The 27849-nt window shown below is 51.6% G+C and overlaps 1 protein-coding gene across 7 annotated transcripts in view; it reads left to right on the top strand.

Moving 5' to 3' along the window:
- RPH3A (rabphilin 3A) overlaps nucleotides 1–19005 on the top strand; it is a 69972-nt gene extending 50967 nt beyond the window's left edge. For 4 of the 7 annotated variants that reach the window (XM_054082446.1, XM_054082449.1, XM_054082445.1 and 1 more), the window contains 17 exons: nucleotides 1313–1442; nucleotides 1744–1830; nucleotides 2324–2489; nucleotides 2932–2973; nucleotides 5337–5477; nucleotides 7131–7223; nucleotides 7380–7442; nucleotides 7513–7734; nucleotides 8789–8868; nucleotides 9186–9260; nucleotides 10442–10551; nucleotides 11172–11298; nucleotides 11816–11872; nucleotides 13019–13170; nucleotides 14878–14959; nucleotides 15547–15643; nucleotides 16007–19005. In XM_054082446.1, the coding sequence (XP_053938421.1) occupies nucleotides 1313–1442; nucleotides 1744–1830; nucleotides 2324–2489; nucleotides 2932–2973; nucleotides 5337–5477; nucleotides 7131–7223; nucleotides 7380–7442; nucleotides 7513–7734; nucleotides 8789–8868; nucleotides 9186–9260; nucleotides 10442–10551; nucleotides 11172–11298; nucleotides 11816–11872; nucleotides 13019–13170; nucleotides 14878–14959; nucleotides 15547–15643; nucleotides 16007–16137 (1855 nt within the window). In that variant the 3' untranslated portion in view covers nucleotides 16138–19005. The remainder of the gene's footprint in view (nucleotides 1–1312; nucleotides 1443–1743; nucleotides 1831–2323; nucleotides 2490–2931; nucleotides 2974–5336; nucleotides 5478–7130; nucleotides 7224–7379; nucleotides 7443–7512; nucleotides 7735–8788; nucleotides 8869–9185; nucleotides 9261–10441; nucleotides 10552–11171; nucleotides 11299–11815; nucleotides 11873–13018; nucleotides 13171–14877; nucleotides 14960–15546; nucleotides 15644–16006) is intronic. The other 3 variants (XM_054082450.1, XM_054082451.1, XM_054082452.1) reach the window with 3 other exon arrangements.
- The last annotated feature ends 8844 nt before the right edge of the window (nucleotides 19006–27849 follow it).

Below are 27849 nucleotides of genomic sequence, written 5' to 3'. Positions count from 1 at the left end.
GTTGTAATAATGCAGCTTTTCTTGGGTAACGTACGCTGAGTCATGGAGCTGCATCCCCCTTTTGGGTTTGACTCAGTGGCTGATGATGCACTTTGAGATGCAGTGAGCTTCCAGTGGGGCATTTTATGAACTGGAATAGGTTACATGTTCCACAATGCTTTATTTTTCCCCTTCTTACTGCTATTCCTTTATCAAGCACCCATGTACAATAACGCTGTGATTTTCCACGTGTAGTCCATGGATTCCAGCTATCCTGGGAGCATCTGGAGAGCCACTGCAGAGCCACTGTATGTAGAGGGGAGCTCATATATTGTTTATGAGCGATTCCAAAGTGCTGGCAGCTGAGCTGTCATAAATCTGGAACTGTCGTCAGACGTGTGGGAAAATGTCTTTTAAACGTCGAGTGGTTTTTATGGCACATCGTGTTAATGGCTCGGTCAGATTTGGGTCAGGCTGCTGTGGGAGGGGATGGCAACCCTGCGGGTGAGGGGGGCTCCCGCTCTCCCTGGTGGGCTTGGGTCTCCTCCTCCTTTTCTTCATTCCCTCTCCTTCCTCACGGAGTGGCATAAATAATGCATCCTTTTTCCCTTCTAGTGCTATTTTTAGGGCCAGGATTCTGGGTTAACTGAGCTCACAACTCGCTGCCAGCCCTTGGATGCTCGGCAGGCAGCTCGCTCCTTCTCCTGCCTTGCAAACTGCTTTTACCACTGCCGTTTTTCTCAAAAGTTGCTTAACTGTTGTTTCTTTTTTTTTTTTTTTACCTTTGCAGGAAAACAGATGTGTTTTTATAGCCTGCTCTCCAGTGGGCTTTTGCATTTCACTCAAAGGGCTGAGAATATCCTTGAAGTAAATTATATGCAACGTTTTTCCTAAGCAAATGAGAAAACCAATTAATTCATTCAGTCATCCCACCAGAGCCCTTCCAAGATCGCCTCTTGCAGCTCCTCTGTAGGCAGTCGCTGGGACTGGGTGGAAAGGTTTGGGGAAGAGCTGCTTCATTGTTGTTCAAACTGCTTTGTGCAAAGGTGCCAACTTGGATGGATTTTATGCATGTGTGTGTATGTGGGAGCTGGGACCAATATCCACGCTTTGGCAACATCCATGGCTATAGGGGAATATAATACTTCAACAAGTCCCCTGGGATGTATCTTGTCCCATGGTTGCGTTCCTGTAGCTGGAAAAGAGAGGCTTTGCTGGAAGCTGCACCAGCAGAAGGAGGACCAAAGGCAGCAGCTGCCCCTTTGGGAGCAGCATCCCTGCATCCTGGCCAAGTGATGCCTTTGCTCACAGCCCCATCCCCTTTCTCTGCCAGGCGACTCATGACCCGGCTGGAAGACATGCGCCGGAGCGTGCTGGGAGATGGGGTGAACCGCTGCATCCTCTGCGGGGAGCAGCTGGGGCCGCGGGGATCCGCCTGCGTCGTCTGCGAGGACTGCAAGAAGGTGAGGCATCATCTCCCAGGGACCTGTGGCCAGGCACAGCCCCTCAGACCCACGCATCCTCTCTGGTGCAAAAATGGGCACCTCAGTCTTTCACTGTGTGTTTCGATTGCCGGCATCCTTCCACATGTCACCCCGGGAGACGTCCCTGGGGCTTCCTACCATTGCTGACTTTGTGCTAGGAGAGCTCTCGTTAGCCAGCTCTCATTAACCTTGCACTCCCAAGGGTGATGCTGGTGTGATGGGGGACCTTTCGGTGGTTGTGGCGGCCCCACTGCCACCTGGTGCTTTGCTTTCTCTGTAGAACGTCTGCACCAAGTGCGGAGTGGAGACCACCAACAGCCGGCCCCACGCCATCTGGCTCTGCAAGATCTGCAGCGAGCAGCGAGAGGTGAGCGTGGCAGCCCAGGTGCTTCTCCTGCCCTGGGTGTTCCTCAGGCCGGAGTGGGAATGTGATCCCTGCCCTTGTGCACTGTCCCCACTCCAGGACCAGACCAGCTCCAGACTGCTGGAGATGCTCCCGCGGACTTTCAGCCTGTCCCCCAGCAATGTCAAGCCTTGACCAGCTACTTGAGTCTGATACTTAGAGGATGAGCTTATTTTCTAGATAAAATACCATTTTTTCCCCCCTTCAAAACCAAAGTCTTGGCATTGAAGAGGCTCTTGTGGGCAGAGATCGGCTCCCGGCCACCCACAGTGTGTGAAAACTGAAGAGTTATTTAATCATCAGGAGGGGCTGTGGGGTTCCTGTGGGGCAAGGGGATGAGGGGGTGCATGTCCTCGGCGTTGCATTCCGGAGGCAGACCCTGGGGGATGAAGGCTGACAGGTTGGCACCCAGGATGCCCCTGAGATGCGAGTTCCACCCTGCTGCTTGCACCCCCAGGTGTGGAAGCGCTCCGGTGCCTGGTTCTTCAAGGGTTTGCCTAAGCAAATGCTGCCCCAGCCGATGCCTATCAGCAAGAACAAGGGACCCCAAGCCCCAAGTGAGCCCAGCCCATCAGAGCCGCCTGCCCAGGACCAAAAACTCCCCTCCCGTGCGCCCACCCGAGGTAGGTGACAGCGGGGTGTTGACCCCCTCCCTCTGTGCAAGGGGCAGGATCCCGCCAGCATCGCCCTGGGTCTCCTTTCCATCGTTTGCAAGGGGGGAGCCCTAGCAGAAAGCACCCAAAGCAGTTGTGTAGCTGCCGCTTTGTTTTCTGAAGGGTGTAGAGATTATCCCACTGCTCTCCCTGCCTGCCGAAGCTTTTTCCAGGCTGTCAGGATGTCTGGGTTTGCAGGGACATCCTCAAACCAGGCAGCCCTGGGTTGGGACCTGGGGGTGCCCAGCTGGGGGTTTAGGCAGTGCCCGGGTATGAATACAATGATTCAGAAGCGTAGAAGAAAAAATAAGAAAGGAAACGAGGGGAAGGAGTGGCAGCACAGCCTGGGTTGGCATTGGTGGGGCGGGCGGGCTGTGGCTTCACTGCTTCTTGCTCTGTTTGTGCCCCCAAGGCCAGGCGGACGCCGGGCCACCGGCCGAACTGGACTCTGATGGTAAGCACTGGCGTTTGCACCCTCCCCTGTGCCGCTGCCTTGGTGCCGCCTGTGCTGAGCCCCCACTCTCCTTCCCTCCTCTCCCCACGGTGTTTTCCTGCCAGAGGCTGCAGGCAGGACCTCTTCTTGCTGCTGCCACCCACTGCGCGGGAACCAAGTTATTCTGGGGCTTCCCCACCTACCGCACACGCCTGGGCTGAAACGCTGCAATTTAAAGCGCTGAGCAGAATTGCCTCTGTAGGTGTCATTTCCTGATGCTGATTGACGGGTGTTTTTCTGGTTATTTAACGGCAATCCTTAGAAAACCTCCCATGGAAACTTCAGGAGGCCCACAGGGCGCTCGTGTGCGTTGGCGAGGGATGGAACAGCTGAGCTGCTCTGGCCGTGTTGGGTTTCCCACACGGAAGCTCCTGGTGCCCTGCACCCAGGCTTGTGCTGGGCACGGGTAGCGGAGCAAGGGGGGACGCAGCAGTAAGTTTTTTTATGGTTGTGCTTTGCTCCCCTCCCGGCACTCGCAGCCCCCTGAGTCTCTGCCTACATCACGTTTAATAGCGATGCTGGCTGAAAGGGCTGCGTTCAGCGGCAGCAATCGGTGCCTCCTGCTTACAGGAGTGAAGCTACGTTCCTTGCCAGGGCTCACCGGTTTCTAACCTCATACGTGCCTTGCACTGCTCTGGACCCTCATCCCTTGGATGCTGCTGCTGGTGCCAGCAGGAGCCAGAATCGGGGCTCCCGCTTCTCCAAAGCCGGCTGTGCTGCTGGGGGTTCATTTTGATAATAGCCCCTATTTTCACAGTTCATCATCAGAGGTGATGAGGTTACCCGACTTTGCCTTTTGCTGCTCCCGCACAGGCGATGATGAGGCTGCAAACCTTCCTCTTCCTCTGCCTTTCCTCAGCTGCGTGAAAGAGGCAGCTGGGGGCTGAGGACACAGCCTTGCCCCCCAAGCAGTCCCCTCCATCCCACCTTTCCTTTAGCCCAGAGTCTGTTGTGGCAGCGAGAACCCGGCTGGCAGACGGCTGGCGGCGCTCAGGAGGTTTTAGAGGCTGTTCCTGCAGCTGAGTCGTGGCTGCCAGGGGCTTCGCTCCTGGTTGGGTTGCAGAGAGGGCTGCAGGCAGGCGGCATCTCAGTGGCCGAGGTGGGTGGCACAGCCTTATGCTGAGCTGTGCTCCCTCCACTCTGCGGTGATGCTTGCGATGGGGATGCATCCCGCGTGTGTCCGTGTGGTGATGTGGAGGTACCCGAACTCAGCTCACAGCACTGGTGGGAGGCTCCAGCTGAGCCTTGGCAAAGCTGTGCCCAGCCTGGTTGTACCAAGTGATGATCTTCATCTTCCCACACGGCAGCACTTGGGGAAACCACTTAATTAAGCCTATTTAATTGCAATGGTAACTGGTGCCGTTAAGATTCCTGGCCCCATAACAGGCTGCTTTTATTAAGCTGCTGGCTTGCCTGCAAGTTGGGGAGGTGTGTTAGGCTCCACAGGTTCCTCCTGGTGATCAGCATGCTCCTGATGTGCCCGTGATTTTCCTAAAGCTCACTTGGAAAGTTATTTATCGCATCGCTATTTCTGCACCGTGGGGCTCCTCGGTGTGGTTGCTCATTTTCCCTCTTCCCTTCAGCATCACAGCATTTTTACCTCCCTCCTCTCCCCCACCTGCAGTCTCTGTTGCGTTTTACTTTTTCCTTGTGCCCGGTGACCCTGAGAGCCCAACCAAGGATAAACATCCCATTTATGTCACAGCAAAGATTTATACCTGGCGTCTCCGCCACAAGCCAGGTGAGCGCCGAGACCTTTTCCATCACATCGGTGGGTTGCAATTTATCACCAGAAAGCGGTCTCGGCACCCTGGTGTGTGCGGCTGGGATTTATCTGCTGGGGTGGCTGCTGCTGGGTGGATGGAAATGAGGGGCAGAGGCAGCTGTCACTGTTGTCTCACTAATAAATGGAAGATGATCAGCAAAAAGAAAATATCATCCTCCTGTCCCGGGGACTGTAAAGCTGTGATGGCATTAGGGGTTTGATGAGCGCTGAGGACTGGATGATGGATGCCTCAGTCCTTGTTTTCCTGTGGGGCTCTTGTGTCTCCTGGTGTCCTCATGGTTTGTTGTATTCTTTGGGCTTTCCCAGCCACCACGGGCAGGTTTGGTGGTGCAGAGCCCTCCTCTTGCCCCACAGGTGGTGGATGGTTGGCAGTCCTCGATGCTCTAGGAGTCATGCTGCAGTGGCCATCTCTACCCTCATCCTCCTCCTGCTGGCACCCAGACCGGGCATCACCCAAGCGGCTCCTCTCGTGGCTGGTTTTGGGGACAGATGAGCGGTTGGAGTGTGAGCCTCACTGCCTTTATTGCTCTCCCGGCAGGCAGCGACGTGACGGCAGCTGCCCGGGAGAGCCACGCAGCGCCCGGCCGTAAGCCAGCCGAGGGCAGGCAGGGCCCGTGCGGCAGTGAGGATGCCGACAGCCACGACTACGCTGCCGAGAGCGGGGTCAGCAGGAGCCCTGGTGAGAGCTGCTCTTCTGCTTGGGAGGAGAGGGAGAGCTGGGGGGCGCAGGGCCAGCAGCCGTGCAAGGGTTGTCTCTGCTTGACCTGCAGCACTAAGTGATGCTGAGGGATTTCATGCTGCTGAGCGTTGGTGCTTGCTGCCTTCCAGTACCTGAAGGAGGCTACAGGAAAGCTGGGGAGGGACTTCTTACAAGGGCATGGAGCGATAAAATGAGGGAAATGGCTTTAAATTGGAAGAGGAAAGAGTTAGGTTAGACATTACAAAGAAATTGTAATGCCCAGAGCAGTGGCGGCTGCTCCAACCCTGGAGGTGTTCAAGGCCAGGTTGGATGGGGCTTGGAGCCCCTGATCCAGTGGGAGGTGTCCCTGCCCATGGCAGGGGGATGGAACTGGGTGATCTTTAAGGTCCCTCCCAACCTAAACCGTTCTGTGATTCTTCCGCTGCTTACCTGTTGTTTTTCACTGCTCTGTGGGGTTTGCCGGTGGGGAGATCCAGGCTGTTGCTGGGATTGGGAGGATGCATGAAGGGAGATCCCCATCTCCTCTCTGCGTATAAGGAGGAAAAGCAGTATCCTGCTGTGCTTTCCCCTGCAAAAAAAAGCATCTTATGACCCATGGAAGGCCATAAATTTGAGAAGTCGCATATACAGTGTGAGAACTGCAGGTGGAAAAAAGCGTGGGCTCAGTGCTTAATAGGCTAATTTCAAGTAGTGATGAAATGTAATCGAGTTGGGACCCAACGTAAAAACATCGTTTGTGCTGCTGTGCCCTTCCTCGCTGCTGGGGCAGGCGTGTGCTCCACGATTCTCTGCTAAAGGAGCAGGCACGGACCAGCCCTGCCTGTGGGAGCCCGTGCTTAGCTGGTGGGGGCCTGGTTAGGGGCGTTGTTTCTTGCTTCGTGAAAACTTGATGTGGTCCAAGCTATTCTAAATGGCTGTGAGAGCATTCAGTGGGGCTTGGATCCTCCTCAGGTGCCTCCAGAAGAGAGGGAAAAGCACTTTGCAGACCACTTTTTATTTAGGCGCTGAGCTTACAAATGTAATTGGTAAAGCTAAAGATGGCTGGAAAACGTTCCAGTCCTCTAACTCCTTGGGAAACAAAGGAATGTTCAACACCAGGATAGCTGGCTCATGTCTGGAGAGGGGCATTCAGGGCTGCCCAGGCTTCTGCTGTGAGGAGCCAGTGTTTTAATTCATGTTTGGGTGGATAACCCTTGTGAGGGTGCACCTGTGCCCCATCTCTGCCTCGCGATGTGTGTGCGCTCTGGGGGATGCTGTGCAGTGGTGGCCTTGGAGCGTTGCTGCTGGTTGGGCATTGAGGTGGATGGGGGTGTGATGGGCATCGCAGTGATGCTTATGGGTCTGTTCACCTGCCAGCTCAGCCCAGTGCCTCGCTGCAACCACATCCATCCATCCTTGTTCCACCTCTCCTGCTTTCGCAGGCAGATCGGTGTGGCACGAGGTCCCCCTAGTGAAATGCTTCCTGCTCCAGCCTGGGCTGCACCTTCATCTCAGCAGTCACCACCTTCATCCATGAGACAAACCTCTCTCTGGCTGCCCTTCCTTGGCCCATTCCAGCTGTAACACTCTCCATAAACAGGCAAAGCCCCTGAAGCCCGAAACGCCGCTGTTGATTCTCCTTTCTCCTTGCAGGCGTGAAGCGGACTAACTCCCTGCAAGCCCAACGGCCGCCCCCGCCAGCCGCTGGCAGCTCTGCTCCTGGTCCTGGTCCAGCGGCATCCCAAGGTAGGATGCGATGGGGATGCAGCCAGGATGCTCAGTCCCTGGGAGGGACACCCTAATGCCCTGCTGTGGGCAGGGACCACTCTTGCGTTGGTGCTGGGTGAGAGATGGAGGGCATCGCTCAGGCGAACGCCCTGGTGATGCTGTATCCATCCCCAGCTCCGCCAGCAGCAGGAAGACCGGATCCCGGGGTGGCTGGCCGGTTCCCGGAGAGACAACAAGGTAAAACTCAGCTGCCTGCGAGGGGCTGGGGGGCAGAGCAAGTTGGGGGCTAATGGGGTCCCTCTCACAGCCAGCCCACTGCTGGGACCCGCAGAGCCAGCCCGTGCTGCTGCCAGGGAGGAGCGAGGAGGGGGCTACGGCGTGCCCCCTGCCAGAGAGGAGAGGCCAGCCCGGCAGCCCCCCGCCTTCCAGCAGCCCCCCGCTGTCCCACCGGCGCCTGCTGCCCCGCTACGGCAGCCACCGCAGGAGGAAGAGGAGGAGGATGCCAACAGCTACGACTCTGATGAAGGCAGTACGTACCCAGGGCGCCTGGCGGAGAGGAGGGAACGGTTTGTTCGGGAAACCTGGGGGTTTTGAGGTGGTTGCTGTGGGGCAGTGACTCGCGTGGTCTCTGGCAGGGAGAGTCCTCAGGGAATGCTGCTTCCAGATGGGGTTCGGAGCCAGGGCAGGGTCTGCTGAGGTCCCTGCTTGGTCAGTTCAGCACAGCTCATGGGATCTTCAGTCGGTTTTGCACCAAATTACTGAGCTCTGACATTGATGGTTTAGACTCTGTGCTCACGCAACTTTCCTGTTTCCGAATTTGAGTCCCGAAAGCAGCTGCCTCTGTCCATCAGAGCATCCTTTGCTGCAGGAAGAATCCTTAGGACCTGTCTGTGGAAAGGCTTGCTGGCTTCAATTCTTTTATGCAATGAGACCTTGGTGTTCAATCCTTTGCTCCCCTAAAAAGATATCTGCTGCGTGTGGGTGGGTGTCTGTGGCAGGGCAGTGCTCCCCTGTCCAGCCTGTTCCCACCCAGGATGGGAAGAGCTGCTTTGTGCCCAGACGGGGTGCAGAAATCATGCTCGGATAGGAGCAGGTGGAGCCAGTTGAGGTTCTGTGCTAACTCTTCATCCCTGTGATCTTTTCCTGGTGAGCACGTGAAGACAAGTGTGAGCTGGTTTCCAACACGTCAAAGCAGGAGCCAAACGCTAAGCCCCAAGGCTTGGGAGGAGAAACTGAGCTGCCACACCTTCTCAGGGTGGTCCTGGGGTGGTGTTGCCCTCAGAAGGGTTTGTAGGGTTACATCCTCCGTTGCCTGGTGAACGTTTAAGTCAGCTCAAAAGCCCCAGGCTGCCCTCCCTGGGCAGTTCCACCTTTGTAATGCTTTGATGGCCAGAGCTGATGGGTCTGGCTGGATTTGTGTGGCAGTTTGGCTGATGCCAGTGCAGTCTCACATGCATTAAACGGCTTTTACATTTGAACTACAAATCTTTCTAATTACTACTAATCAGGGGTGACTAAACACGGTTATTGGCTGGGATTTTAATGAAGTCCTATTTCCAACTCCTCCTCTCTCCTGCTGTCAGCTACCCTGGGAGCGCTGGAGTTCAGCCTGCTCTACGACCAGGAGAACAGCTCCCTGCACTGCACCCTCATCAGGGCCAAAGTAAGTGGTCCCTTTCCCCCTTCTTTTACTGATTAAAGCCCATCTGATCGCAGCACCAATGGGTTGGAAGCAGCGTGGCCACTGGCAGAGACCCAGCCCAGCTAAGGCTTCTGGCTGGGAAAGTGAGGTCTGTGGGGCTTTTCCTCGTGTGGGTCTGTTTTTTTCACACATCAGAACACCCATACCTACTTGGGGCAGAGAACGAGGCTCTTGGCTTGCTGAACTTTTCTCTTTACTGAGTTACTTCATAGGTAGTTTTTTGTCTTCCTTATCTCTGCTTAACGATCATTCATTCACCAAATATTATTATCTTTTAGGGCTTAAAGCCGATGGATTCAAATGGCCTGGCAGATCCCTATGTCAAACTGCACCTCCTGCCTGGAGCCAGCAAGGTGAGGCTTTGCCCGGTTTGGGTGCATTTTGAGTTGGGGATGGAGCAGAGGTTTCTCAAAACCCCCCGAGGTCCCTACTTTGCGTCAGACTTTCTCCTCTTGATTTCTCTGTGCGGTTGTGCGGTTGCTCACTGCTACTAATTTACCCAGGAGGTATCTCTGAAAAGTGATGATGCTTGCAGAACCTCTCCTGTGCCTGAGGAACAGCTTATCCTGCAGACAGGATCTTCTTAGGGATGGAGGGGCACTGTGGAGGAGGTGACACTGTTAATGCATCGCAAAGCATCTGACAGAAAATCTAATGATTACTGGGGTTTGAGAGACCCGTTTGTTCTGAAGCTGCAGTGTGTTCTCCTTAGAGCTGTGAAGAAATCACTCAGAGTTTATTCAATAGTTAATCCCTACCCTCCCATCCAAGAAAGCTCTGGAAATCTTACTCCTCAGCCCAGTTAAGCTGATCTCAGTGAGGAAACCTTTGAGGAAGGGCTGACCACCGCTGGCCCAGTGCCCAAGGGGTGTCGGAGCACTTTCCTGCAGCAGAGTTTTGCTCAGACGAACCAAATGTAACACAAGGAGAAAAGCTGATAATAAAACTGTTAGATTTACAGGTTTGTTTTATGAGCGGGCACTTTCTGGTCATGTGCAGAGTAAATCACGGTGCCATGATCTTGGGAATCGCTTTGATTTCTATTGCTCTCTTGTTTGCTCATCTATCTTTTAATTTTTGATTTAGCACATGTGCTCTTGAAACACGTGAACAAGTGACAGAGCTCCTCGTTTCCTGGTCATCTCCTTTAGGCAATCGGAGCCGTTCCCCAAGTCCCGCACAGCCCGCCCGGTGCAGCTTTTTCTTGTACAAGTGTCCTTGAGGGAATAGATCCCAGTCAGTGAAAAAAGCCGGGTGGGGAAGGCTGCCCTGGCCGCTGCGGGCAACTGAGTCCCTGGGCCTTGCATAAAGGTCCACTTGTTGGGTTGATGATGCTCACTTGAAGCTGATGGCTTGCCAGCATGACAGCCTCAGCAGGAAGTGGTGGTGTCCTCCAAAGTCCTCCATGTCAAACCACCTCTTGTGAGCCAGAGGTGATGGAGCGTCTAATTTACATTCCTGTGCCAGGAACCTAAATTTCCATGGTGAGGACTTCAGGGATGTAATTATACTCTGTTTTGGTTTGATGCCATAGTCAAATAAGCTGAGAACGAAGACACTGCGCAACACCCGTAACCCTGTGTGGAATGAGACCCTGGTCTACCATGGCATCACAGATGAGGACATGCAAAGGAAAACCCTCAGGTAAGCAGAGGAGCTGGGATATCGGTGGGGTGGTGGATGAGGGCTGTGGGTCTGCTTGCAAGCCACTGTTCCTCAGGGGGGCACCAGCAGTGAAGTGCAGGTGTTGACAGAGCCCCTGAAAAGTGGGTTTGGTCAAAATCAACAAACATTGTGATCAAAATCAACACCCATCGCATGAATTGTGCTGATTTTGATGGGGCTTTTTAAAAGGAGAAAGAAAGGCATTTTGACTCTGTTATTTAATATGAAATTACTGGCCTTATAATTTTTCTTACCAGCAGAGAGGTTTGTGTATTGCATATCTGTACATAGTTTGACAGCGTCCCAGCAGAACACTCAGATGTCTCTAAAATTTCTGGTATTTCCTTCCTTTAGGAATTTTTTCCCTTTTGATTTCTTGCCCCACTGCAGTGTACATATTAAAAACGTTGATTTTTCTGGCAAAACAGATGTTGGGTTTTCTGACCACTTTTGGTCAGAGGAGAACCAGGTGGATGGAGGCTTTGGTGGTACTTTGCTTTGTCCACCCCCCGAGCAGTGCTATTGCAGGAATGTGTTTGTGCTTCAGAGTCAGGTACTGCTCCAGCCTGGCTGATGTTCACCTTTTCTGTTCACTTCAGGATCTCCGTGTGTGATGAAGACAAGTTTGGTCACAATGAGTTTATTGGAGAAACTAGAGTTTCCTTGAAAAAACTCAAAGCCAATCAGAAAAAGAACTTCAACATCTGCTTGGAGAGAGTAATACCTGTGAGTTTCTGTCAAATTTCTTTCTGCTACCATTAACGTTGAGGTTGCTAACAAATGGCACGTGAGGGAGCTAGTGGTGAGCTTGGAGCGGGAACCAGCCAAGAGCTGTAAGTGCCTGACTTCACTGGTGTCTTTAGGCATTGGATTCCCACCCATGTCTGGGCTGATGTTACGTGTCAAAGCCAGGAGATAAGAGTGTGGTAGGAATCCAGGAGAAGTGACTCCAGGGATCTCCCTGGTGGCCACAGATCTGCTGGTGTTGCCAGTCTATGCTGATGTGTGTCACTGTGGAGGAGAGGGCAGGTTGCTCCATCCCCGAGCTTTGCTCCCGGATGTACTGAGTGAGGTGCCGAATCTGCTGATGTGGAGATTGATGGAGCAGATGAATGTATCTGAGGCCCCTTCCACTCCCATGGCCAGTAAAAGAGCTGGGCTGGGCTTTCGGGATTGTTTTTGCTGTAGGACTTCCCCAGCTGCGGTCACTCATGGTAGTCTCCTTTTCGCTTCCCTATCCAAGATGAAGCGTGCTGGAACAACTGGTTCAGCCCGTGGGATGGCACTATATGAAGAGGAGGTAAGAGTCCTGGGAGGACAACATGCACAATTCACCCATCTCTCATGAACAAGCCCCCTTTTTTTTCACCCCCTCATGGAGATATGAGGTTCCCTTATATCCATCTTATCTTTTCTGCTCTGCAGTTGACAGTCTTCTGCACTCAGCCCCTGTGTCCCCATCACAAGAGGGGTTCCTCAGGGCTCAGTAGTGGGTCCAGCTCTGTTCAGTGTCTTCATCAATGACCTGGATGAAGGCATTGAGTGCACCCTTAGCAAGTTTGCAGATGACACTAAGCTGGGAGGAAGTGTGGATCTGCTGGAGGGTAGGGAGGCTCTGCAAAGGGATCTGAACAGACTGGACCGCTGGGCCGAGACCAATGGGATGAGGTTTAACAAGGCCAAATGCCGGGTCCTGCACTTGGGGCATAACAACCCTATGCAGTGCTACAGACTGGGGGAAGAGGGGCTGGAGAGCTGCACAGAGGAGAAGGACCTGGGGGTAATAGTTGACAGCCGACTGAACATGAGCCAGCAGTGTGCCCAGGTGGCCAAGAAGGCCAACAGCATCTTGGCTTGGATCAGAAACGGTGTGACCAGCAGGTCCAGGGAGGTGATTCTCCCTCTGTACTCGGCACTGGTGAGACCATGCCTTGAGTACTACGTTCAGTTTTGGGTCCCTCACCACAAGAAGGATGTTGAGGCTCTGGAGCGTGTCCAGAGAAGAGCAATGAAGCTGGTGAGGGGCTGGAGAACAAGTCTTATGAGGAGCGGCTGAGAGCTGGGGTTGTTTAGCCTGGAGAAGAGGAGGCTGAGGGGAGACCTTGTTAATCTCTACAACTACCTGAAAGGAGGATGTGGAGAGGAGGGAGCTGGGCTCTTCTCCCAGGGGACAGGGGACAGGACAAGGGGGAATGGCCTGAAGCTCCGCCAGGGGAGGTTCAGGCTGGATACCAGAAAATAATTCTTCATGGAAAGAGTCATCGGGCACTGGAACAGCTGCCCAGGGAGGGGGTCGAGTCACCTTCCCTGGAGGTGTTTAAGGAATGGGTGGATGAAGTGCTTAGGGACATGGTTTAAGGGAGTGTTAGGAATGGTTGGACTCGATGATCCAGTGGGTCCTTTCCAACCTGGTGATTCTATGATCTCTGGGTGCTTCCTCTTGCAGGTAGATCGTGGTGGGGATGTGGAGGAACGTGGGAAGATCCTCGTGTCCCTCATGTACAGCACCCAGCAGGGCGGCTTGATTGTCGGCATCGTACGCTGTGTGCATTTAGCAGCCATGGATGCCAACGGATACTCTGACCCTTTCGTTAAACTGTAAGTAGGTGCTGGGGATGGCTTAGTGTCATAATGCATGGTTGTGGAGTCACCAGCTGTCCTGAGGCAGCAGCCGATGCTCTGAGAGCTCCTTCCAAAGCCACCGGAGAGAGACGAGGCTTTCCCAAGTCCATGGAGACTCATGCAGGACTGAGCTGCCCACTGATAATGCCTGTGCAAGATGGTAATGCCCCTGTCTTGGCTGAAGCTTGGTGAAACCGACCCAGACCTTAGGTCCACCCATTCCCCATAAGATCTCAAATGCACAGACCCTACGGCCATCCTGTAGGTGCAGAGCTGGAGGATGAGAGGTCTTTCTCCCTTGCTTTGATCCACGATGCCAGCAGAGTGGAGAGGACTTGATGTCCTTCCATGGCTGACGAGGAGCCTGTGCCCTTCTTGCTGCCCCATAAGCCCATATGCTGGTAGCATCTGGGAGCCCAGGAGTCGTCCTGCTGTGCCTGTCCCTGTCCCATGACACATATCTGCTGCAAACAAATTGGCTTAATTGATCCAGACAGTGATGTTTGCTGTGGTTTCTGCTGGTGATGCCTTGCTACAACTCGGAGCAGGTCTCCTCAAGCAGCAGAGCACCCATCAGCGCCCTGTGCTGCAGAGGCTCCTGCCAACATAAGATAATTTTAACTCAAAGCTAATAAACTGCAACACGGAGAGGCCCTCTCAGTCATTCCTGGTTGTGGTTTTCATTGCTGTTTTGTCTTTGCCTTCAGAAAAAAACCTCTGTTCTCCCTAAAACTCATGCAGTAACTCGTGTTGAACATTTTGCACATCTTCTTGTAGCTGAGTGCAACCAAGTCATTTTCCTTCTCAGTGTCTCTCATTTTCTACATTTTCCATTCCCTCAAACAGAAGATGATGGCTTTGCATTTTTAAATCAACTTCCAACATGGATTTAATTAGTACCAGCTCTACAGTTTAGTTGGGGTCTGCAGCCAGACTGTGAAGCCCAAGCCCTAGTTTTTCCCATGCTCTCTAGCTGACCCTACCTTGACTGGGTATACTGGTCTGCATGGTATTAGACACCAATGGGCTAATTTTAGCTTTATTTTTGAATGTTCCTTTGCGTCTCTATATGTGTTCACACATTCTTGGCTGGATTTTCCAGCATCCAGGCTCTGTGGCCCAGCCATACAATTGCCCTCGTCTCCTGGTGACCAGCCTGGCCGCTCATTTTCCACCTTCCCTGACCATTTCAGCTGCTCCCCACTGTCAGCCTCGGCAAGTTCCTCCCTAGCAAAACACAGAGCTCATCCATTTCTTGCTCCCTAAAACACCTACAACCATTTCTTTTAGGATGTCTTGGGGAAAAGAGACTTGGGAGCAATGTATGGTTTGAGGAACATCGATAGTGCCTGTACAGGCACGCTGCTTTCCAAGTGACACCCGCGCGCTCTGATCAAGAGATGCTTGCCCAGAAAGGTTTCTACTGAGTTCAGTGCTCTGCACAAAACAGGTCTTTATGGTTTTCCATGTCTCATCTGGCAATCCAAAGGGAAAATAAACAACAATATTCAGGATTGTACTCATTTTATATTTATTTTAGATAATTTTAGGAGGGAAGGAAGATTGGCTAGCCTTAAATATCTCAAGTTGCTTTTCTCTACCCCAAATCCTCACTTTGTTTTAAGCTTATAAGCTCTCACTGTTCTTGCACTTGAGTTTTGAGCCGTTTTGTGTTGCTCTCAGTTGGCTGAAACCTGACATGGGAAAAAAGGCCAAGCACAAGACACAGATTAAGAAGAAAACATTGAATCCTGAGTTTAATGAGGTGAGGATAGATCTATTTTTTTTTAAGTTACTTTAAATGGGTTGGATCTATTTTATTATTAAATCAACGTAGCTAATTACTGTGTTGTGTGGAGGAGGTGGAAGACGAACTCCGTGAGGTTTGGTTCCTTGCTTAGGCTCCTTTCCCACTTCTGCACCAAGGAATATTTAAGAGATGACTTTGCCATGGGAGATCTCACCAGTTCAGTGCTGGGAAGCGCCGTACACGCTAGATCCTCCCTGCTGCTGGTGCTGCTGACTCCTTGCCACCCGGCTGGAGCTGTGGGTGGGTTGAGCATCCCCATGGGGTCCTGCACATGGTGCTGCCTTGATGGGACACCTACAAAATGCTCCCTTAGATACAAGGAGTGAGCTCAGCTTGTGGGTTTGTGCAGTATGCTGTGATCCCGGGAGGAGAGGTGCCGCAGGGAAGGACCGTTTTGCTCTTCATTAGTGTATTTTAAATATCCTCTCTCTGGATTTTGAATTCAGGCTGTACAGAGAGATCATTTGCAGTTCCTTCACTGCAGTTTTGCGGGTGTAATTTCCTGGAATGCCTGGCGTAATGTGGGTGTTCTTCTTGTGCAGGAGTTCTTCTATGATATAAAACACAGCGATCTGGCCAAGAAGTCGTTGGACATTTCTGTCTGGGATTACGACATCGGAAAGTCGAATGATTACATTGGTGAGCTGCAAGTCCCTGTGCTCTGGGGTGTGGTTTTGATGCCTGACATAGAGCTCACTGGATGGGAGGGAGGTGTAGATCACCTGCCCTGTGAGGAACCCGGGGTGAGCTTTGAGGTGGGATGGACCATGCGGGTTGGTTGGGTGCTTCTATCAGGCCATCAAATACAGCACACCCACTCTACTGCTCCAGCATCCCGTGGGGTCTTCTGTGCAGGCAGACCGCAGTTGTTTTCTTGAGATTTTAAATCGAAGAGTGGAGAGAGAAATACCCCAAATGTGAAGTCTGTCCTCACGGAAGTGGTTTACCGGAAAGTTGACATCGTCTCTGAATATGATGTCTCTCTTCCTCCCTTTCTTCCAGGAGGCTGTCAACTTGGCATTACGGCTAAGGGGGAGCGCTTGAAACACTGGTATGAATGCTTGAAGAACAAGGACAAGAAGATTGAACGCTGGCACACCCTCCAAAACGAGAACCACGTTGCCAGTGATTAAAGGGGGCTGCTACCCGAACCTCCCCAAACAGCCCATCCTCTGCCAAGCCCCTGTAGGTCTCTGGTGTCCGTCTTCCAGCACAGTCATGCCTTGCTACATGCCTCTGGTCCCAGGGCAGCAGTGCTCTTCTGCCTCCTCCAAGCATCCTCCGTGCCCTGTCCTTGCCTCCACCTGAAAACTAACCCAGATCTTTTGTATTGACCTCCTTTGTTTTTCTGGGGGGAGGGGGTCATTGAATTATCCTGGTGTGCGATTTTGTCAAGCAATAGTTACCCTCTGACTGTTCCTCTTTCTCACTAGTCTCACGTGCGCTGTGAATCGCCTTCCTGTTGTGTGTGTGATGCTCTGTGTTCCTCCAGCCCTCTGCTCGTGTGGCTCATCTCATCTCCACCAGCTCGTGGCTCCTTTATCTCCCAGCGGGATGCGTGACCACCAGCCTGGCCGTGCTCTCGTCCGGCGTGGCGGGGGTCGAGCACTGGTGTCAGAGCAGCCTGTTCTCCTTGTGTGATATCGATACCTCAGCTGCAATAATGAAAAAGCTGTTTGGTTTTGGTGTGGGTCGTAACTGTAGCCTGGTATCCGTGTTGTCGTGATTAGGCTAAAGCCTCTGTCACTGATCTAATCCTGCAAGTCCTGCTTGAGCTTTAGCTCCGATCTGGTACACTTGAGCAATATTGTGGTACATCCTTTGCTGAGAGGATCCACCAACAATATGATAACAATAACGAGAAATAGAGAGTTGCTCTGTGCTTGTAGGGAAACACAGATTTGGGTTGGTTTTGTGTTTGTTTCCAGACTCTACGTGTGGTTCCTTTCGCCCGAGGAACTCGCATGCTCCATTGCTGTAGGAGCACACCCATGTTTTGAGCTTGTGACTACCTCCTCTTCGCATCCTAGCTGCGTAGTAGTGACTAGCTGAATCCTGAGGGCAGTCCCTGCACCCTCCTCAGACCATCCTTTCTATTGCTGACCGTTTGCTATGCCACATGCAGGAGGGAAGCAGAGGGAGAAGATCCTTCCCACCAACTAGCTGATGTGTGCTAGGATTATTGCTTTAAAAATACTTCAAGCGCTGAGATTAGCTGGAACAGTTAGTCTTCCAGCTCTGGGGTTGTGTTGTTTTGCAAATCTGCATATGAATCGTTGTTTTCAACCTGCACTTTAATGATCATCTGGAGGTGTTTGATTTATTCTTGATAGCAGGAGAATCACGACCCTTTCAGACTGATGCTGATTGGGTTTGGTTTGCTGTCTCTGGACAAGCTCAAGCATAGCACTGTCAGTAGGAACACAACAAGCACTACTGGAAGGTGTTGGTCAGCCACACACTGCGCATGGTGTTTGAAACCTGAACTCCAGTCCCTTTGGTTCACGCTGTCACCCCATGAATTCCCTTGCAGCCGTCACTCTAGTGTGCTGGCATATGGCGTGTTCTCAATTTAGCTGTTCGGCAGAGCTATTTCCTTTGAATTGGATGAGTTATTTTCCCATTCTATATATGAAGTTTTGGGTTTTTTGATTATTCCTTTCCCCACCTCTTCCCCTGGCAGAATTTGCTCTGAGCATCTCTGCCGGGTTCTGGTTTCTGCAGCTGGTGGAGGCTTTGTGCTGAGTGATGCTAACGTCTCTGTGTGATGCTAAGCTCTGTGTGCCGAGTGATGCTTCTGTCTCAGAGCAGCCCTTCCCCAGCTCTGGGCTTGCGTATCCAAGGAAATCTGCATTCCCTCTAGCCCTGGCTGGGTGCTGCCAGCTTGTTGTAGCCAGCTCTCCACCAGGAGACACCCTTGGACTGTGGATGGGGAAAGCAAATCCAAACCACCATGGGCATCCTCTGCTGTTTTCAGCCTGAGCTGGGGCAGCTCTTCTCTTCTATCCTGGGGTGTGGACACTGAGTTGGGAGCTGCTCGGGCCATGATGGACAGAAGAATACAATGGGACAGGACACTTTGGAAATGTTCCCCTTCTTTTTCGTGCAGTTCTTGACTCTGTACAAGCAATGCCCCAGAGATCCTGAGCCACGCTGCCCTTGGCACGGGCTGTGAAGATGACCCAGACTGAAATGACCTGGTTCTTCTGGATCCTTTCCCTCTGTGTCTCATGCTGTTTCCTGCAGCCCTGCCAGGCCACTCGCTGCTCTGGGCAGAGGAGGTTTGGCTGTAGGATGCTGCTGTCCTCCTTTCCAGAGTGTTAGACCCACCCACAGCCTGTGCATGGCCCTTGCCTGTACCCTTTGCAGCAGCAACTGAGCACAGGGCAGTTTTGAGCTGTGCTGGGGAAATGTGTGGCTGGGGATGAATTACTTTTAAAATACAAAAAAAACCCCAAAGTGAGCAATTCCTTATTTTATTCCAGACCTGCAGCAGCCCAGCCTCCTTTATGTGTGCAGAACAATTAAATTAAGGTTTCCTTTACCCACGTCCTTTATTGCCATTCTCCACTCAGCCTGCTTTCCCTTCAGAGAAACGATACTCAAATCATCTCTTTGCACCCATAAAAACAAAGTGCAACTCACCAATCCCCTTCTTGCTATTGTGCAAACCACAGTCCTTGTCTCTCTCTGCCACCCTCTTCTTCTGAGGTTTTCTGATGGTAATTTCTGCCCTGAATGACTTCTTTTCATTGTAAATAACGCATGCACATATGGATTGGGAATGGTGAAAAAAAAAAATTAAAAGAGCCTCTTCTACTGCTGTTTGCATTCAAACTCGCATGCAGTGATTTTACAGCAAAACATCAGTTTACAACTATTAAGAAAAAAAGAAAATGTTACACAGGAATTAGAAATATTCCAGTCTTCCGCTGCATGCAGCACAACATCCTCTTTTGATGTGGTATCTAATAAAGTGAGACTATTGGAAAAGGAAAAAAAAACACAAACATGTTGGGTTTTGGCTTCTTTCATTCCCTGTGGGAATATGAACCCTGGCTTGGGCTGGTAGGGGTGGGCAGTTGTCCCCGTTCTGGGAATTTGTGGTGGGTCTGGGAGTGCTGGGAAGTTCTAGGTGCAAGGCATTGAGGGGTTTGGGTGGTTGGGTGCAGCCCTTTCTCTGTAGGGAAAGGCGTTGGCTCTGCAGAGCTCAGCTTGCTCTCCTGCCGCCCTGGGGGTAATGGGGATGATGAGTGTTGGGGTGCAGTCTGGGTTCAAAACCTTCGTGCATAGGCAAGATATCCATGGGTTCCCTCTTGGCTTTGTATCTTGTTGAGTGCAAAAACGATGGGCGTGTGCTGTTGGGAAAGACTGTGGAGGTGGTTGCTGCTTTGTTCTGTGGCTCCCCTTTGAGGTTCGGATTGGACATTAGGAAAAACTTCTTCACTGGGAGGGTTATAAAGCACTGGAGCAGCTGTCCAGGGATGTGATTGAACCACCATCCCTAGACAGAGTTAAAAGACGGCCGGATGAAGTGCTTGAGGATCTGATTTAGTAGTGGACAGGTACGGTTGGTCTTGATGCTCTCAAAGGTCTTTTCCAGCCCAGGGATTCTACGATTCTCTTGTAAAGCAAACCTGCTTCATGAGAAATGAACCTCCTGGTGCCTTTCTTCATGCTCCAACCCTTCTCCCCAGCTTGGAGGAGATGGAGCCGTTCCCCTTGTAGCTGCAGCTCTTGTTGCACGCTGCGGGTGCACACTCCGCCCCAGCTGCTGCACCACAAAAGCAAATCCTTTCTCCTTTATTTTTTTTTTTCCTTTTTTTTTTTTTTTTTTTCCCTTCAATTTTGGCATTTTTAGGCTCAGTTTCCAGCAGATCCTGGGTTGCCTTCCCAGGTGGCTGGAGCTCCTGGGAAGGCAACAAACGGTGGTTCCACGGGGCCATCACCCAGACCTGGATAGGGGGACATGAGTGGTGGCCTCGCTTCTTTGGGGACACCCACACCCTCTGAGGGTCGTGGGGACAGAGCTGAGCTCTGGAGGGAGGCTGCATGGCTGATACCCAAAGACAGCAGCAGATGTCACTGATGCTCCAGGTATGGAAGGATGCTCACAAGGGCTGGTGTCCCCTCAGCACCCTCCATCCTGGTGGTGGGACCCTAGTTGGACCTTTGTGCTCTGAAAAAAATGATTCCCAGAGATGTCTAGAAGCCTTAAAATTGAGCTTTAACCTCTTTTTATCCCTGCTTTTCACTATGAGAGCTTCCCATTGGTCGTTTCTCTCTGCTGCTGGCTGATGGTCTTGCAGCAAGTGGCCAGTAGAGAGGTCCTAGCCCAGAGATCCAGCCCAGGGGTTCCAGCAGCTTGGTCCCCCCCAGTCCCGGCTGAGCACCAGAGCAGCATCCCTGCATCCCCTGCAATTAAGATGCTGCCTTGATTAATTGCGGGTGAGGCATCGACAGCTGTTGTGGGCTGTGAAGTCCTGAATGGAAAGTGCTTCAAAAGAGAGAAAGAGGCATTTTGAGTGAACCCACGGGGATAAGAGAGGGTCCTTTATTCCCCGTGATTGATATTTCTGCTCCCATTTTCTTCTCAGTCTCTCTGAAAATGAAGCCCTTGGATTGCAAATCGCGCTTGATCAGGACCATTATTTGCGTGTTCTGCTTTTGTAGGTAGCTTTGCAGTTTTAATTACATCTCAGAACATCTGAATCCTTCTGCTGTTCCAACTAGTTTCCTTGCCTGCTAATTAGATTTAGACCTTCATTGCAATCAATAGATTCTCATCTCGGTACTGGCCAAACCAGTCATGAACAGTAATTTACAGCTCTGGTTGTTCTGAAATCAATACAGATTTGCTCTTCATTGAGAGGGCTGTAAAACACGGGTGACAGCAGGCACGCTAAGCAGTTGACATGGAAGCAGGTCCCTTGTTGGTCCTGGAGAGTGGCCAGTAGACTCAGAGAGAAAACAGCTACAGGACCAGCGAGCTGAGCCGATATCTCCCACTGAGAGAGCACTGGGCTGAAGGTGTGGACGAAGTTGTTGGGTTCTTGCTCCGCTCCTGGAGTGGGAGATACAAAATACAGTGAATGGACAAATGGTTCCTCTCTAAAATGTACATTGCTCCAGAAGGTCATGGCAGCATCCGACCACACAATCCACACCAACATGCTGTAGTCCCCTCTTCTAACCTACTTCTGGGGGTATAGTTCATTGAAAGAACACATTATGAAGCTCTCATAAAATGCCCTGTGTGATCCCGGGGTGTCAGGAGGGCACTGAAGCTCCCCTGCGGCATTGAGGAGAGAAACATTCGACGGGTTTCCATCTTCTAGGGAGACAATAAAAATAAATAAAAGCAAATTTTTACTATTTAACATTTCACTTAAAAATTAGAGAAGCTCAACTAAATAAATCCCTCTTCTATCTGCTTTCAAGCCCAGCTTTTCAAAAAGCCTGCAGCTAGAAATCTCTTTATCTCGTAGGGCACAGATAACAATGTAATTATGAGCTCAGATCAATGGCTTTCATCTCATCGGTGCTCAGCCTGAAAATAAACTGTTATTCTTTTATTCAGATGCATAGAGCTGGGGCCAGCGTCTCCTCTGGGCTGCTGACTCAATGCAGAACCCCTTTGGAGGGGCTGGAGATGGTCTACAGTGGGGTCTGGAGAATCCACAAAGCCTTTCCCTGGGGGAAACTGAGGTTTCAGCTAGTCTTGTTTCCGCTGGGTTGCTTTGGGTCCCGAGTGGGAGAGGCCAGCGAAAATGACCACATGATGCTAACCTCCTCCTGACCACCTTATGGAGTCATCTCCACACCCTGACTCTGCCAGTAGCAGTGGTGACATCGCCTGTGAAATACGGAGCCACCTTTTAGTGGTTGTGTGAGTTCCGGTGACTTTCTCAGGAAAGAAAAATCCAAAGAATAAATATCAGCCTTTTTTATTGCATGCTGCATAATAGGAACATAACTTATAGCAGTTGGAGAGCTGAGGGGTTGGCAGCCACCATAAATCCCCAATTCCAGTAGACGCCGCTTGCACTTAAACAAAAATAAAGGATGTACAGGCAAACAGTGAGCATAATTGAAACAGGGAGCGGAGTATTTTGTGTCAGAATAACAAATGCACTCAGTGTTGTGGTATTGCTGATAGTCTGGGACGGAGTGGCCTGGCATGGCCTCTGTACCCCCAGCACACGGGAACTGGATTGATGTTGGGCTCAACCATAATAGAACTGTTTACCTGCTCATTGCACACTCAGCCTGCCTGTTCACATTGGCCAATGTCACCCAGCTGGGAGGGGAAAGTGGCATTTAAGTAGAAACATGCATATAGGTCTAATCTTCTTCACTGCCATCCTACTGGCCCATGGCTTCAGGTCTGTGGCTTTGCTATTTTCCAACCAACATATTCAATCAAAGCTTAGTTGTCGCACTGAGCTCATCTCAGCTACCGTGAGCCATAGCTTTCTGCTGGAGATGGCATTTCCAACGAGCAGCATTTTCTGTGTGCTCCGATGAGCGTTTGGGATGGTTCTCCTCCGAGTTATATGCAGCTCAGCAGGACAGCTGGGCATTGGAGGTGGGGTGCTGGGTCAGCCCCTGTGGTGATGCTTGAATTGAAAACACTGTTTTCAGCTCAGTCTTCCTAAAAGAATCCATCTGCAAATGTTGAGGTGGGCTGTCCTTAGTTGGTCTTTGCCTCCATTAGTTTAATCAGTCTAGATGAAATTATATTACTGCTCATTTTCAATGAGTCCCCACAAAATGGGGCCTGGATTTGGATTAAAAAGTGTGCTTGGAAATGAGGTCTAGCTTGGCAGAAAGCAATCAAAGAAATATGGGAAAATTCTGACTTAGAAGCCTTTGCGAGACTAAAATTGATGCTGCAGCGGTCCCTTCTGGGGTGGGAAAGGGCTCAACCCACCCACCGGTCCCTGCCATGCTGATACAGCCCTTCACCTCAGCAGCTGCACTGAGTCAGAGGTGGAGAACTGGTTTTTACTGTGATCCAGGTGGAGTTAATCTTTGCTGGGAACAGTTTCTTGCAGAACACGGGCCTGGCAGGAAGCAGTGGGAGCTGAGAAGCAATGGGATGGCGTGGAGGCTTTGCTAGGGTGTCACTGCTACCCAGGGTAAGGCAAACCCATTTTTGCATCCTCATCCTTGGGTGGGAGGCAGAGGGCACCTTTCAGGTATGGTTTGAGGATGCCAGGCGGTGAATCAAAGCCCCCTTCACCAAAGGTCATGGGTAGAGCCGGTTGCTTTCAGAGCTGCCCTCGCCTCCCCCAGGGCTGATCAGGCAGCAGGAGCCCAGCCCTGTCCTCAGAGATGAATTAAGTAGCTGGAGTCAAGATGGAAACTGCCGTTATCTGGTTTTAGAGAGCCAAGCAGTCTTTCCGAATCCATTACGGTTGCAGAGCTAACTGATTTCTCAGGTGTTCTGGCTGTGAAAAACATCACAACAAGCCAGCTCCTTCCGAAAGCTGTCAAAGCCAAAAAGACTCATCTTGATCAGGTTAAAGCTAGAAAAGAAAAGCTCTGGCCAAGGAAAAGCAAAAAAGACTTACTATTGGGTCAAAGGGAATTGCTATTGAGGAGAAGCCTTCAGGGTATTTGTAAACAGGATGGGCTGAATCTATGAAAGAAAGAGCCTAAGAAAATCTTGGGCTCTCTATCACTCTGCTTTGTTCCTGGGCTGAGGGGAAGCATTATTAATTAAGGGCTAGATAGGCAGAGCTGAAAAGCTGATCATTATCTACCTGATAAGAGCCCTGCCATGGAAACCCTGAGTGGTACAGGCAGCTCTGAGAGCCTCAGCAAATCAGGGTTTTATTCAGCCTGCAAACAAAGAGTATTTTCCTTTCAAAACCCGAATTATTCAGATATGCAGGACTCCTGCTCAGTCGAAAGGCAGGTGGGATCTCCAGGGGATGCATTCAACACCCCAGCCAAGCGCCTTATCTCCAAAGCTCTGCTGTCCCCAGGGACAGGATGTTAACGCACCCCCAGCTCTGTCCTCACCTTGCTGGAGTTCATGCGCTGGAATCGCTTTCATCCCCAGCTGTTTGCTGTTCTCGGTGTGTATTTAATGACCTGGCCTTGCAAATTGGCTGTGATCGAGTAGCTGGCAAGTTTTCTGAAAAACAAGCCTATTGAGATAGCGAGGCAGGAAAACAAGGCAGGAAAACCTGCCTGAGTGAAAGCAAGTAGATCAAAACATGCTATAGAGACCGAATATATCTTATTTATACCCCTGAAACTGCTTCATGCAGCAGTTTCTAGCAAATCCGGAACAACCAACCCTTTTTCCACCTGTTTGCATACGTGCGGCAGTTTTAAGCTGAGTTGCTGCATGGAATCATAGAATGCTTCGGGTTAGAAGGGACCTTTGCAGGTCATCTAGTCCAGATGTTAATTGGACCCCCTGGTGACGGCTTCTTCTCCCTGCCTGGGGAGATAACTTTCCTGCCAGCCAAAAACCACCTGTGAACTTCTGAGAAGCCAGCAGTCTCCCCATCATTAATCATCTCGACCCGTGACCTGCCCTGGGCTGCAGCCCTGCTGGGTGCAGCTCTCGTTAGAAGGCAGAAGCATGAGGCACAGCGCGTTAACCATCTGCCAAACTAAAAACCCAGCAGAAGGGAAAACAAAAGCCAGAAGGTCCCTGGTGCAGGGGTGCGTGGCAGAGTTCTGGTGCTGAGTTGGCAGGTGCAGGTATCATGGCTTGGTGCACGTCAAGCTGATCCCGTGCTAGAGCAGCTCTCCTCGAGATAGAACATTATCGATCCCTTTTGTTTTACAAGCGACGTCAACGTGATAATATTTGGCAGCAACGTTAAAGCTGAAATATGAGCTGCACCGGGGCCTTTTTATATTTAATCGTTTGAAAAGTGACACGGGGATGGCATTTATGCGCCGGCACTCTGCATACCTATCGGGTGGCGCTACTGGTGGTGCGCAGAGATGCTGAGCAACAGGCTGGTGACCTGCCTGGGGTTGGGGGACGCAGCTGGCACCGCAGAACCTGTACGGTGTGTGTCACGGGACCATAGGGGATGGCATCAGCCACCCCACATTTTCCTAGTCCCTGGTATCTCTCAGTCCTGCAGCAGCCACAGGGCCACCAAGGGTGTTGCAAGGTTTCCTGTGCTCATGGAAGCAGCTGCTGGCTGATGGGGCTTTGGCTGCTGTCCCTTGGCCGGAGAGTGATGGTTACGATGGGGAACAGCCACTGGCAGTAGTAGCGCAACATCTCTTCATCCCTGTTTATCTCCCATGTTTTCTTTTCCTAATCAGCTTGAAACACTCAACGACATCCTAGGTGTGCAGCAGCATGGGGAAGGAGGTGGAGTACACTGATGTTTAATTCAGACAAGGAATTACGCCAAAACTCAGTTAAAAATTACTGCCCTGGCACCAACCAGCCACAGTCAAGGATGCTGGTCCATCCCTGGGGGGTGGGGGGATGTTCATCCCGGCCTATGGCACACTTGTCCTTCCCCTACTCTTCTTCTCCCTCTGCCCTCCTTCAACTTTGCCCCAGCAGCTCAGCAAGGATACCACCATCACTCCCACTTACATCCTGTGATGTGACAGCTCTCTTTAACCTCCGCTGCCACCGGCACATGAAGAGTATCTCCCTCCACTTCATCTCTTTCTTTTTCTTTGTTTTCCACCCCTGCGATGTCCAATTCAAAGCCTTGCAGCACAAATCGGAAACCTCCAGTTCCTTTATTGCTCCCCACTGACCTTCCCAAGCTTGCTCAGCTCTGTCTGGGTAGCAGGAGATCTGCGAAGGTGGGGACTAAAGCCAGCAAGAGGACTTGGTGCCCTCAAGATTTGGTAGACATTTGGAGGTGAAGTTTCCCCAACATCACCTGTGATTTGGGGAGAAGCACTGGCAGGCTGTCCCCATCTGTGCACTTTCCCCAGAGGAGGGGTTGGCATTCCCATGATGACAGAGGAGGTGACAACAGCTGAGCAGCAAACCTGGACTCTCCATAAGTGCAAACCCAGGAGCATCCAACCCGCTTTCCAAGGAGCAAAACGAGGTGAACCGGGAGCATCACTGTGGGTTTCTGAGGATGACAGGAGAGGCTTGGGGACACATCCTTGTGCAGATGAACTGTGTTCACTTGCAAACCAGGGCTATCTCCAGGGACTTGGGAACAATGAGGGTGCTGGGGATGCACGTGCCCTGATGGGGACCACTAGCAGATGGGGCTAGACTTGGCCACTAACATCCTTTCTCTTACCAGGCACCTTAATAGCATTAGGCTGACAAAAATGGTTTAGAAACCTCTCTTCCCAGCTGCAGCACTTCCAGCTCTATCGGGCCAGAGTGATGTTCTCCGGGCACTTAAGCAATTGGGTGAATTAGCAGCTCAGGCCAGACCCTGGCAGATGCTTGCCTGGATTGATTTTCAGCCCTTTCATGCCATCTATTACGGGTACATCCCAATAAATCCTGGGGGACGGCTGGGAATGTTCCTAGCAGAGCTGGGGCTTGACAACCTGGTACGTGCCAAGGTGCTACCAAGGCCACCTTGAACTTCATGGCCACCAAGGAAACGCCACAGTGGTGGCAGGGAGCCAGCGCTTGGTCCTTTTCCTCTGAGGAGCAGCAGGTCTGGGCTGTTGGGGTGAAGATGTTTGGTATGGGGTTTGGTTCATGGCTGCTTCTCCTTCCCCTGGGGACCTGGGCAGAGGGCCATGTGTGAGTGGCCTGGACACTGCAACCCCGAGACTGCTGTTGGAAGCACTGCTGACAGACCCGCATCGTGTCTGGGGGGACAGAACCTGTGGTGGGATGGAAATCCATCACTCTGCTTTAGCTCATGGAAAGGTCAGCCCTTTCCTGGTTGTGATTGTGGTGATTTAAATTGTGCCTCCTTAAATGTTGATGAGTATGTGATGGGGAGGAAGGCACACATCTGCCACTGGAAGGGGGGCTTTTTAAGCGTTAGTGTGGATAAAAGCATTTTTAAACATGGCAACTTATTTAGGTTGTTTTTTTTTTTCCTCAGCGTGAAAAGGGACATTTTTAAACTTAGCAATTTATTTACATCCTTTCCCCTCAGCTTTTTATTTATATGTTTTAGATAGATACTTATCAGAGCAAGGTATGACTGCTACCGTGGATGTGTTGCTGCTGAGCTCGTGACAGCAGTGGATCTGCGGTTTCTCCCATGTTGTGCTGGTGCCACAGAGCAGCTCGGAGGCCAGGGATCAGGATGAGTGCCAGCCCTGCACGGCACAGTGTGGGAAGGAGGCAGAGCACTGCCGCAGGAGCTCTCCCAAGGAACATCTTCCCAACACAGCCGAGCACTTAGTCCCGCTCATGAGTTCTTACTTGCTCCATCAGCAAATGGGTCCTGCTTGAGCTGAATAATTCAGGCTCTGCAGTGACTGCTGGTCCCGCCGGGCGTGTAGCACTGCCAGAGAATGCCAACAAGGCTGGCGCTGCAGAGCAGCAAGAGCAGCTGTCGTTTGGGCCCAGAAAGATGAAAACTGAATCCTCCCTCCCCACCCAAGTGATGCCACTCAACCCCTGGGGCATGTCCCTTTGCCATGAAGAAGAGCCAAACTGCATTTTGAAGCCCTGAGAGCCAAGTGTCATGGTTCAGGATATGGGTCTGGCACAGAAATGCTGCTCTTGGCTGCCTACTATGAAGTACGATTGATGTTGTGGCTTTGGGGACAGGAATGATGACACGAGGTGGTTTCAGGACAAGGAGCACCCAGGGGACTGATGGGTAAAGAGACCTCGTTCCCAGTTCCTGGTCACTGCAGTCCAAGAGGTGCCCATGATGCTGGGGGAGAGCTGAGCCACCCTC

Source organism: Cuculus canorus, chromosome 17, assembly GCF_017976375.1.
Source record: "Cuculus canorus isolate bCucCan1 chromosome 17, bCucCan1.pri, whole genome shotgun sequence".
NCBI lineage: Eukaryota > Metazoa > Chordata > Aves > Cuculiformes > Cuculidae > Cuculus > Cuculus canorus.
This window is presented reverse-complemented; position numbering and strand designations above follow the sequence as displayed.